At 40.2% G+C, this 12,004-nt stretch overlaps 1 protein-coding gene across 1 annotated transcript in view; it reads right to left on the bottom strand.

Moving 5' to 3' along the window:
• zgc:110410 (LFG_like domain-containing protein) overlaps positions 1–12,004 on the bottom strand; it is a 39,287-nt gene that overhangs the window by 919 nt on the left and 26,364 nt on the right. The window contains exons 2-11 of the mRNA XM_036130394.1: positions 11,022–11,142; positions 9,990–10,138; positions 8,767–8,935; positions 8,370–8,448; positions 7,978–8,031; positions 7,700–7,790; positions 7,558–7,595; positions 5,741–5,828; positions 2,877–2,966; positions 66–113 (exon numbers count right to left, since the gene is read on the bottom strand). Coding sequence (XP_035986287.1) covers positions 66–113; positions 2,877–2,966; positions 5,741–5,828; positions 7,558–7,595; positions 7,700–7,790; positions 7,978–8,031; positions 8,370–8,448; positions 8,767–8,935; positions 9,990–10,094 — 762 coding nt within the window. The 5' untranslated portion in view covers positions 10,095–10,138; positions 11,022–11,142. The remainder of the gene's footprint in view (positions 1–65; positions 114–2,876; positions 2,967–5,740; positions 5,829–7,557; positions 7,596–7,699; positions 7,791–7,977; positions 8,032–8,369; positions 8,449–8,766; positions 8,936–9,989; positions 10,139–11,021; positions 11,143–12,004) is intronic.

Here is a 12,004-nt window from a genome sequence, read left to right as displayed (position 1 = left end):
CATTTCTGATGCTTGATTGCTGCAGACAAGCGCTCGCTGTCATGGGGGTTTGAGTGTATACTTACTAGGGAAAACAGCACAGTTCCCAGGTAGGCGTAGAAGATGTAGAGATACTGCAGGAATAATCAGAGGTGAAATCAGCAGAAACGTGTAACGGCAATTTGTAATTATGTATTCCACAAATGGGTCTTACACATTTAAAATTCAATCTAGGGTTCCTGTGCACAGATCCTGTCTGGCAGACAAATGTTACATCTAAAAATGAAATGTGAGCACCCCCCCCCCCCCCCCCATTCCAGCACTGCTACTCCCAGTGCCTCGCAAAAGCATTCATACGCATTGAGCTTTTTCCCATTTTCTCACTATACAACCTCAAACTATTTCATTGACAACAAACAAAGGAGCAAGCAGTTCTGAAGTGGAAGGAAAATGATTTGTGGTTTTCTAATAAAACTCTGAATCGTGTGATTTGCATTTATATTCAGCTGCCCTGAGACGATACTTTGGTGAGCCAACTTTTTTTTTGGGGGGGGGGGGCATGTTTCTCCCAACTTTGCACTACAATCTTTGCCCATCTCACTGAGCAAAACAGCTCACATTCTGATTTGAATGTATAGAGTTTATTGAACAACTGTTTTTGAAGCTTGCCATGAATTTCCCAGTTTGATTTAGATCCTGGACTCGGACCTTACCGATCAAACTTCATCTCAAACCATTCTGCTGAAATCGTTGCCGTTTTATTAGGGTTGTGTGTCCGGCTGGAGGGTGAACCAGGAGTCAGCCTCTAATAGGGTTTCATTCAGGACTTCCCATCCAGCCGCCATTCAGATCTGACCAGCTCTCCTGTCCCTGTTGAAGAAAAGGATCCCTACAGGACGATCCTGACATCAAAATGCAATGAATAAATTTTTCACACACCTTTACCAGGAGTAGGTTGAAGTAAAACTTATTTGTTTTACTAATGTCGGCATTAATATGCCCTCGCCGAGTCCTAGTTTATACATCATGATATCTGTATTGGATGCATCTTACATATAATAAACAATACAATAAGAATACATCTCCTGTTCACCGCCACGACCTCAAAAGACAAGTTTTTAATGTTTCCTGGTAGATAATTAGTTTTTGCTTTGAATAGTAGTAGAGCTGTTTGATAATTCCATAATTTTGCTTATGTCAGCAAGTTTTAGTAGTTTTGACTTTATAAACAGGGTGTTGATGAGCAGTCTTACTGCCTGTTTTGGGGTGAAGATAATGATTACAGCTCGGTTTCTGTAAGCGTTGCCTCAAATTTCTGCACAGTAACTCAAGTACAGCAAAACTAAGGAACGGTACAGGAAATGAAATGCTTTTTGATACAAAACCGGCTAGGCTTTGTTCAACACAGAGATGGTTTTTTGAGACTTTCACATGTCTGATGTGAGGTTTCCAGCTGAGCTTGTCATCAATAATAACGGCAAGAATTTTATAGTCAGACACCGTTTCTTTTTTTCACTCCATACAATTGAATTACAGGAAAGTTTGTTCACATCAAACCACAATTTTATTTTATTAATTTCTTCATTTACATTGTTTATCAGTTGATTAACCTTTTTTCTGGCAAGTTAAACTAGTTGTATTATTTTAGAAGTCTTGCATATTTCGCTAATATACATTATGAATAACTGAGAGCCCAACACTGACCCCACAAGAAATGTACATTAAGCATATTGTTTTACACAAACATCTCCCAGCTGTAGAAATTGTTTTTTTGCCTCTCAGATAGCTTATAATCAAATTTAACATGGTTTCCCTTGTCCCGTATCTTTTCAGCTTATTTATTGATAAATTGTTACTGTGTCAATGGCCATTATGATATCAACAAATACACCAATAGGGATTTTTCTCCTTCTTCTTTTTTTACTGGTGTCTTGTAACCAAATGGAGCATTATCTCCACCTACTTGATCTTTAGTTACTTTTCCTTAAATCCTTAGGTTTAGTCCAGTTTGTTGTAGATAAGATGACATGATCTCAAGCACCATCATTTCGGATTTATTTGAGAAGATATTTGTAATGTTCAGTTGTTTGATTCTTTCTTGTTCCAGTCCATACCTTAGATCCATCCTTTGATTTGAGGATAGGGATTTTTTGTGATCACTATCAGTTATGTCTTTTGTTGCTTCTAGGACGGCTAATAGTCATCGATTTGAACAGAAACCATGCTGATTTCACTGATCAGCTTATGTTTTTCAAGAAATAAGTCCAGTCTATCTAAATAATTGTTCCAAGATTTTAGAAAATTATAACGGCAGAGAAACTGGTCTATAATTAGTAAATTAATGTTGGTCCCCTTTTTACAAAGGAACCAGTTTTGAAGGTCCAAGCTTTACAAAGGAACAGCTTAATCGTTGACTATTTCCTCATTATTGTAAATGGTAACCTATTGGGGTTGAGCTAGGACTAGTGATTTTCCTTTCACTTTAGAATAATGCACTCCTTTGGGTTGATTTGTCACATAAATACCGACACGTTTGCAAGGCATTGTAAGGAATGTGAAAGTAGAGCCATATAAAATGAGATCAATTTTAAGATTGCAGTGTTCATTTCCAATTCAATTTCTTCTTCCTTCAGAATACATAACTCAACACTGTGGAGACATTTGCTAGTTCTCCAAACTTTATACCCAGCAAATGCCAAGAACAAGGTTTTTAAGTGATATGCATCACGCAGAGATATGTCACTCTTTGGAGGTTTAAAAAGCCACTCGTCCATCTTTACAGTCTGCTCAGTTCATAGGTCAGTGGAAACACAGTCAGTAGATAAAAAACAATCTAACTTGAATGATTATTTCCTGCTTATGCATGTCTGCAGACAAAAAAACAGAACGCTGTTTACCTGTGATCGGATGATGGCACACATCAGAAGGAAAGTAAATAAGGACCATGCCAACGCCCACATGCACCCGGCTCCAGCGGTGAAGTCCCACTGGTGTAAGAAAAGGCGAGAGGAAAAACAAAGAATATCTACAGAGAAACAGCTTTGTCGAAACTCAAATGAAAAAATAAAAGCTGTGCACGGACATTCTTCCATTCATCCCGAAGGCCATCTGCACTGCGGCCAAGCTGCAGGGCTCTGCAGCGTGTGTGAAATGACAAAGACATACTGGAGTCCCACATAAAAAGAACATCCTAATAGTTCTGGATATAATTGTCTGGAGCAATTAATCAACACGCTGCAGCAGAGGCGCGGAGGAGGAGGGTAGGGATGGCCTTCTGGCCCGCGTGCCCTTTTCAAACGGACAGAGAAAAGATGGCCCTGTAGGAGAACGCTGATCACCTGAGGAGCTATGAGCCGAACATGCGAGGTGGCCTGTTTGACATTTATGTCGCAGTGGCGGAGATCAAAAGGCTCCGTGCATAGTGTGAACTGCAGAGCAGGAGGTGCTGAAAACTGCAAGACGAACGACCAGTCGTAAAATTTTACCGGTTGTGACTGTGGCCGCTCGCTCTGCCAACACAGTCCGAGCGGGGTGGTCAGTTTTTACCACGCAGTGTTTCTCTTCATTTACATCTTCATCGTTTCATTCTAAGCCGTGGCCAGCAACATTAAAAACACATTATGCCACGTAACTTTGGGAACCGCCATCATTTCCTTCATCCAAAAAAGGAAATCCGAGCTCAGATGACAGAAACATAAAATGCCTAACCGCGTTTGGAGCAAATTACCAGGATTTTGAATATAATTAGAATGCAAGTGTTTCTCCTTGTTCCACTGGTTTCATAATTACTTGGGTTTTATTTGAGCGAATGACTGAACCAAGCAATCATCATAATTATTTAAAAAAAAAGTATTAAGCTGTTAACCCTGGCTGCACATAATTAAACACTCCAAGTGGTGAGGCCTCTATTCTTTAACCAATAGACTAATCCCAGAAGGGCTCTGTCATCTTAAATCAGCTATAATCATCATCATCCAGTCAGAAATGCAACCCTGACATTCAGTGCCGACTGCTAAGTCCAATTCCATTAAGACATGTTGCTGTCAGTTAGAGTGGTTAGAAATTATTAGAAACAAATTAGAGATAAAAACAGCAGCTTTTACTAAATATTCTCTCTATAAGACATCATATGCCCATTCCTATTTATTTTTGTATTTCCTATTTCCTATTTCTTTTAGTATTTTTATTCTTTTAGTATTATTTTTGATCCACTGTGTATATGAAGATTCACTGTATATAACTGATGCACCTTTCCTACGTTGCACCTTCTCTTATGAGCCAATGTGGCAAGTGATTTTCTCCAATGTGAGATCAATAAAGCCTATCTTAACTTATCTTATCTTATAACTGGTGGAAAATACAACCACCACACTGAAATCAAACTAGATAAAGAGGAAAGACAACTTCAGTTTTTTTCTTTAAGTCATGTGAACCTTAATTTGATTCTGTGTCAATTAGCCCTTTTGCCAACTCTCCCCCTCTTGTGTTTTCTTTCATCACTTCCTGCCAAGCTAAAATCCATTATGGTCTTTACATATGTTCTTAACCTCAGCATATTAGTTTGTAGCCAAGTTTTTTTGACAAATCATTGAGATAATCATAAAAAAGCTTAAATTTCATATTTAATTTCACTGTATATCATTTTCCGAAGACTTGGTACTACAGGGTAATTCCACTGATGTTGATCACTGAGTCTTTAGAAATATGAGATATCAACGACCCCCGATCAAAACCAAAACAAATCTGAGTGATCTCCTCCTTTCTATCGGTACAAGACAGGTAGATCATGTAAGATTATTTTAAATCATCAGAGGTCAAAGTAGGTAAAAATAGAACCCCCATATAAGTAAAACTTTTTTCTCTCACATATCATCCAAAAATATGTCCATTAAGCTTCGCCCTAAACTAGAAAATTAGATCATTTTGGGAAATACTGTGTGTAGAAGCAAATCTGTGTGATTTCTGAGGCCTTGTGTGTCGTACTGCAGACATGTGTCTAAACAGATGTTGTTCTCCAAAGTAGAGCAAAAATCTGCTTCCAGACAGAAAGCAATTCTTCAAAAACTCAACGGTCTTTGTGTTTTCAAGCGCATACGCCACACAACAATAACCTGCATGTGCAAAAAAGTAGGGTCATAAAGATCCATTTGTATCAATTTAGACCTTGGTCCCAATATTTACAGAACATATAAAATATGTAAACATTTTTATCAGGTTTCCATTCCCAGCATCAAAACAAACACACACCAACAGATATTTTTATACCGCAGCAGTATCCAAACAATTTCCATCACTATGTCTATGATTTGAATCGTTAGAGCTTCCCAGTACTGAGATGTGAGTTATTAAAGTTGTAAAACCTTTAGCAGAGTTAGTTTTTTAGATAAATCCATAGCTTTTTTTTATTAGACAGTTCATAGTAAATGCTGCGACTTTCCAAATAACTCGGATTTACAGTGAAAGCCTCAGCTTAGAGGAGTTTAGCCGCCTCTCACAGGCGGATGTAAGGAATTATTTGACTGACAGAAACACTGATTTCAGCAATAATCAAGGTTTTGCCTGGACAGCAATCGCATCGAAGCATTAAACCTCGACCGGTGCTGCATGAGGAGACCTGGCACTACATGTTCCAGATGACTGCAACGGAAACACATCTCAGCAGCGCGGGTATTTATGAGAGGCCGATAAGCCGCGGCAGTTTATAAAATGTCACTTTTGGCTGTGCTGCAAACACAAGCCCAGAGAGTGTGACTGATCTTACCTTTGACTGCATAGCAAACAGACTCATGCCAAAGGAAACAAGAGCCGTCGCACCCACGGCCCACAGAACCGCTTCGGCATCAAAGTACCTGCAGAGAGGAAATATCAAACAGATGCTGCATGTTGGAAATGCACCTGAGTAGGCAGCAGGCAGAGCTGATACCTTGACGGTCGGGGCTTTTCGCTGTCGCTTAAATGTTAGATACGTTTATGCAAGTCATAATTTCCTCAACCTTAGTAATGTCACAAACCAAAGGAGAGCAATTTCTGAATGTAAATTCCCTTAATTTACAGTTTCATGCAAAAGTATTCACCTACACCTAGGCTCTTGCCCATTTTGTCACATCAAACTTCAATGTTTATTTTTCTCTCGAATGACATATAATAGTATGTCATTTTTTAGTGGGAGTTTACCGAGCCCCTAAAGTGGGACAAAATATATAAAAATTGTCAGGAGCACCAGATTATTTCATGTGTGCACGAGTCAGGCAAAGATGTATCTGGTACACATAGGAACGTTTTTTTGTCTTTCAATGTCCATTTGAGGGCTCCGTAAAAGTAAAATGATTTGTAGATTAAAACAAATCCACAACCAACAATCACTCTCCACAATAGGAGACTAAATCTTTTATACATTCCTAATTGCAAAACTAGTCTGACTGGATGACGAGCGTTTGTGAACAGCGATTCTCAAGCAAAGGGTGATGCACAGTGTTAGTTTTCTGCTCCAGCTAGTGATCTAGTCGGTCGTCTCTGATCAGAGCGACTTCTTGTAAATGTCTTGTGACAAACTTTAAACCGAAACTCTCTATGACTGTCTTTCAATACCGTTTTATTTTTTTTGCCTCTCTCAGATAAAGGCCGGATTTATGGAGTGTACAAAAAATATGTCCTGTTGAATTTTTTTACCCTGAGCTATGGATCTCTCCATCTTCTTCAGAGTTACTAGGAGCGCTGCACGGCCTTGGTCGATTTGAAGTTAAGCTATTATAGAAAGATGGATTGAAGAGTGCCCTGAGAGTTGTTAGAGATATTGTTTCACCACCTAAACCGTTGTTAAACTTTCCCCCAAACTTTCTCTCTGCCCTGTCTTCATGTGATGCGCTCACTTCCCTAATGTTCTCTAACAGACCTCTGAGGCCTTTAAGGAACAGCTGTATTATTTACACTAATAATCAATTGCTCACAGCGAGTAATTGAATATGTGACTGTTGTTGTTTCATTTGGGGCATCACACGAAAGGAGTTAGGATGCAAATGCATGCCACACTTTTCAGAAAGGTAAAAACCATGTATAATTTTTTTCCTCCACTTTATCATTATGTGATACTTTTTATTGGTCTCTATAACATAAAACCCCAATAAAATACACTGATGTTTGTGCTTGCAATGTGATAAAATGTATACTATTGCAAGGCTCTGTATCTTAAATTTCAGCATAATTCTATAAATGAGAATTTCCTCGGGTAAGAGATAGTCACTTCTGGTCTGATATGTCTGACAGATTGACTTGTAGCTACAAAACTGACACCAGACTGACGGAATAAAAAAATAAATAAAAAACATCATTACACAGATTCTGGTGCGGAAACGTTGGTTTGAACCCATGATGGGTCTGGCTTATCCCCAGCCAAAGGCCCAGAAAATGTGATTCAATATCCTTCCTGTTTTTTGGAAAACCACCAAAAATGTTATCTAGTTTTGATGCCTTCAAGCTTGGCATCAAGCACACTATCAGATTTGGATCAAATCGGATTATTATTGTGCAAATGGGTCGGTGGCGTCAGGTGGCGGTTTTTCCTCCGACTCGAACACTCACACTGCCACAGATCCAAGCATCAGGCCCTCCGCGACGGTCTGGGTTAGAGAGACGGAGGCAGAGACAGACAGAAAATAACATGAAACACAGCGAGGATGGCGGCGTTTTAATTTGCTGCCTGGCTGGTGCTGCTTCTACTCACAAACAAGCCCAGAGCCATAAAATTGAGGGGCACTTGGCGACGGATGTTATCGCAGCAGGACAAAACCACGATGAGTACCACCACCACTGACCTGTTAAACAGTGAGCATAGTGTGCATCGTAAATATCAAATAAGCAGCCTATAAACAGACGAATGCAGCGGGTTATTATATCCACTGTGCAGCTGACTGTTCTTTAGGTTGCCACACGGGCGGTTTTAATGAAGGGAACTCACTAAAACCGTAGTGGAAATGGTTAAAGCAGAGTGCGTAGGCTTACATCATAGAGTAGGAAAACCAGTAGTTTTCACGAACCCAAGTCTTCAGAGTGTTCCTGTTAATTGATGAGAAAAACAGCTTAATAGAGCCACCATTTATTTAATAGATGCAGAGCAATAATTACATCTAATTATAATAGAAGAACACCGTGTCTGAGAATACTGTAGCAGCCTTCCACTGTATTAATTATACCAAGCACATATGGTTCCAATTAATTCAATTTAATGCTCTTTATTGTACCGGGATGTGCCACCGTGGGACGTAAGCAAACGATGTTGCGTGTTCATACAGAATATGGATGGCGGCAGGCAGACGGGCCACACGGTGGCTATTTGGACGGAACGGCTCCCGGCATGCGTTCAAAGAATCCCCCTGGGGGAGACGGTGTCTCACCAGTAAAGAAAGGCGCAGATGATCCCAACGGTAAACAGCAGCTGAACCATCAAGGTCAGGTAGACTTTTCGCACAAAACCTGTTAAACGGAGGAAGAGGAAAGAAGGGGCAGTGAGGCAACGCGGGGGGTGGGGGGGGGGGGGGGACGACAACTAAAAACACACACAGGACGCGGAGACTCCGTCCATGAGAGGTCGTTAATGCTGGACGGTTTTTAAAAAGCCGGTCTGACTTCAGCAAAGCATCACCTAATCCTCTCAACCGAAGTGATTTGTGAGACGTTGGAGGTGAAGAGACGAGGTTACAAAGGCCACAGATGCAGCTTGCAGTTCAGTAATTTCAAGAAACTAAACGATGAAGTAAATATAGTTTATCGACTTTCATCTTCAGGCCTCACCTCGTCGTATCGTGGCGACACTGAAGTCGGTCTCCTCGGCGTTGTAGGTATAGACAGGTGGAGCTTGATTGGAGTGCTGGTGGCCTCCAAACGCAGGCGGGTCCTCAGGATGGGCCGGGTCGTTGTAGGAGCCGGGAGGAGAAATGACGGCGATGTTCCCTTTCCCAACCTACAATGTTGGTCAGATGTTTACAGAAAGCCTTCGCCAGCATGAAGTGGCTCCCAGGCTTTCATACTTACAGTATGTTGCATAAGTTTGAGAGTATTATATATATATATATAAAGTATTTTGAGCCAATATTATAAAGTCAAGCTCTGTGGAGTGTAACACAAGAGTATATATATATATATATATATATATATATATATATATATATATATATATATATAGGCTATATATATGGACTGCACAGTGGGGACAGTGGGCAGTGCTGTTTTTATGAGTTTACATGTTCTCCCTGTGCATGCGTGGGTTCTCTCCGGTTACTCCAGCTTCCTCCCACAGTCCAAAAACATAACTGTTGGATTCACTGGCCTCTCTAAATTCTCCTTAGGTGTGAGTGTGTGTGAGAGAATGGTTGTTTGTCCTGTTTATCTCTGTGTTGCCCTGAGATATACTGGCGACCTGTCCAGGGCGTACCCCGCCTCTCACCCATTGACAGCTGGAAATAGGCACCAGCACCCCTTACGACCAAAATAGGGATAAGCGTGTAGGAAAATGGGTGGATGAATGTTTCTAAAACTTTTTCCACAGCCTTCTCTGACACATTCTAAATGATTTATGCTAGTTGCTCTTATGGGTTTAGGAGGTTAGAGATAACTCTACTCAGGTTTTTCCATTAATTTAGCATATATATATATATATATATATATATATATATATATATATATATATATATATATATATATATATATATATATATATATACATACATACACATACATATATATATATATAATCTGTCCATACTAGCAATCTTAGAGGAAGTTTACATTTGCCCAATTGCAATTTTGAATCTGCTCATAAGATTTTTAATGAGGAAATATTATGTTATTCATTTGTGTATATCAACAGTCCTTGATCCTTTGGATCAAATACCAATTCAATGATTTTTATGATACTGTATTAAGACTGGGAATATCAATGTGTTGAATTGAAATATAGGTTGTAGCATTTTTTTTTTTTTTTACAACACCACCTCCAGTATTCAAGTACTACTAACCTGGTAAGCCACCCCGGTGTAGGAATTTTGTTCATAGTACGGAGGGCTGTAAGGGGGAGGGTGAAGTTCGGCTCCTTCAGCAGCGCTGCCATTCGTCTGGTCCATTTCACTGAACGTAACCCAATCTTTTCATCGGTATAAGCACAAAACTGGCAAGAGAAGACACAATGCACACGGAGGGTAAGTTAAGGTGATAGCTGAGGCCCAGAGGCCTCTTTTTGGACAGTATCGGGGGTTTCATCAGTGATGTTAAACTGGCAATTGGGGCGCTGTCAGCAGGGAACAAATAAATGGGTAATTACAAAATGATGCATTGCACAAACACACAGCCAGCCATGACTAACATCCATAATTATGGCCCTAAACCCTCAACTTAATAGAGCTGTATGTATTTTTAATGGCCAAAGAGAACGTGGTTAATTGATCTCGGAGGAAATCCAGCTGTGTCACGAAAGACAGGCACACGTAGAAAAAATAATAAAGTGTTCCGTTTTAAATGTAGTAAATCAATAAAATACATTAGTTCCCTCTAAGTTGGTTTGTATTAGTCAGTCATTCAACAAAGCAAGCCATAATTAGCCAAACAATGATCAGGGCTGCCTAATGTAAAGTGGCAGTAAAGCAATGATGAGCAGCTGTAAGGGAGAACATAGAAACAGTTTCAGACAGTAGCACTAAAATAAATCCATCTGTGATGTAATACCTAACATTAATTCTCTTCAAAATACCTAACTCATGTTTTTGCTGTTACCAGGAAATCCCCTAACGGAGAAAAACCCTGTGCGGCTCCCTCCTCAGGCTTCGGACCCGTCACAAACACAACGAAGTGAAACTACGGGGCGAGTCACGAAGAGGACTTTGTTTCCGTCTGCGCAGATAACTCAAAAGCATTAATATTACTCCCAGTGTTTGACAGAAAGCCTTTTTTTCAAAGAGCCCTTTGTGTATTTTAAATCCCCGGCAAGGAGTTTAATTAAGGCTATTTGTTGAAATAAGCTGATTACAAGTGCAGTTCATTATGTTTCGCCTTACCTCCGCTGTGAAGGCCAGGTAGCAGTGGTTCCCCTTAAGGGCAAAGTCTACCTGCTATCAGCCGGTTCCCACAGAGACCGGACTTTAGCTCCAGAGGGAAAGGATGGGTCCGACATTAGGCCTAATGGGATATTCAGATGAAGAAAACAGACGCCGAGTGAGAATAAATTAGGCCTTTCATTTTCTTCCTCCTTTCACCAACACTGATTCCCTACGACCTTTAGAATAATTTCACATGCATCTCTTACGCCCGCTTTAATAAAGGTATGTTCTGAAAGTCAGTCTCCTGTCATGACACTGTAGGCTTGCTGTTTGAGATAAGTCTGTAACTTTCCTGCTTTGCAGTACAAACAGAGAGAGCGAGAGAGAAAAAAGAACAATGGCTGTCTTTGAAATCCTTTGAGTCCTCTGGCCTTCAATGCAAACCTTGGTTACCTATTGCTAGCACTCTGCCTGTGGAAACCATGCACCAACAAAGAGATGGATGAGTGATGAATGCCGCCAGGCTGTCCTATTCTAAAGGATTATAACTACTGGGTCACATCAGGAGGGAAGAATAGCTAAAGACCTACTGTAAGCCAAAAATACATGAAATAATGTAGGTCAATACAGTCTTAGTGGTACTTCACGGAGAATTGCCACTAAAAGGGTTATATTGAAGAATTGGTCCATGAATCAGAAAGCAGCCAGGCGTTAAGCTGTTTTCTGTAAAACTGTGCATTACAGCTGATTACACCCAGTTTAAAAGATAGATGGAAACTAAGGTTTAAGGAAATGTCCCTAAATTACATTGGAGCAAATCTGAAGCCCGAACACCGAGCAGCTCCGGTCATGATTTCACATTGGGAGGAAGAGACAGACACGTGTGAATTACGCCCAAATCTCTCAGCAATTAAATTGCGGATTTCAGATTTCTGGTGCCAAACACAGAGTCGGTGCACAGTGCAAAAAAAAAAAAAAGAGAGAAAAAAAAGGATTGCTTC

Source organism: Fundulus heteroclitus, chromosome 3, assembly GCF_011125445.2.
Source record: "Fundulus heteroclitus isolate FHET01 chromosome 3, MU-UCD_Fhet_4.1, whole genome shotgun sequence".
Classification (NCBI taxonomy): domain Eukaryota; kingdom Metazoa; phylum Chordata; class Actinopteri; order Cyprinodontiformes; family Fundulidae; genus Fundulus; species Fundulus heteroclitus.
Note: the sequence above shows the minus strand (reverse complement) of the source record. Positions and strands in the feature narration are given on the sequence as shown.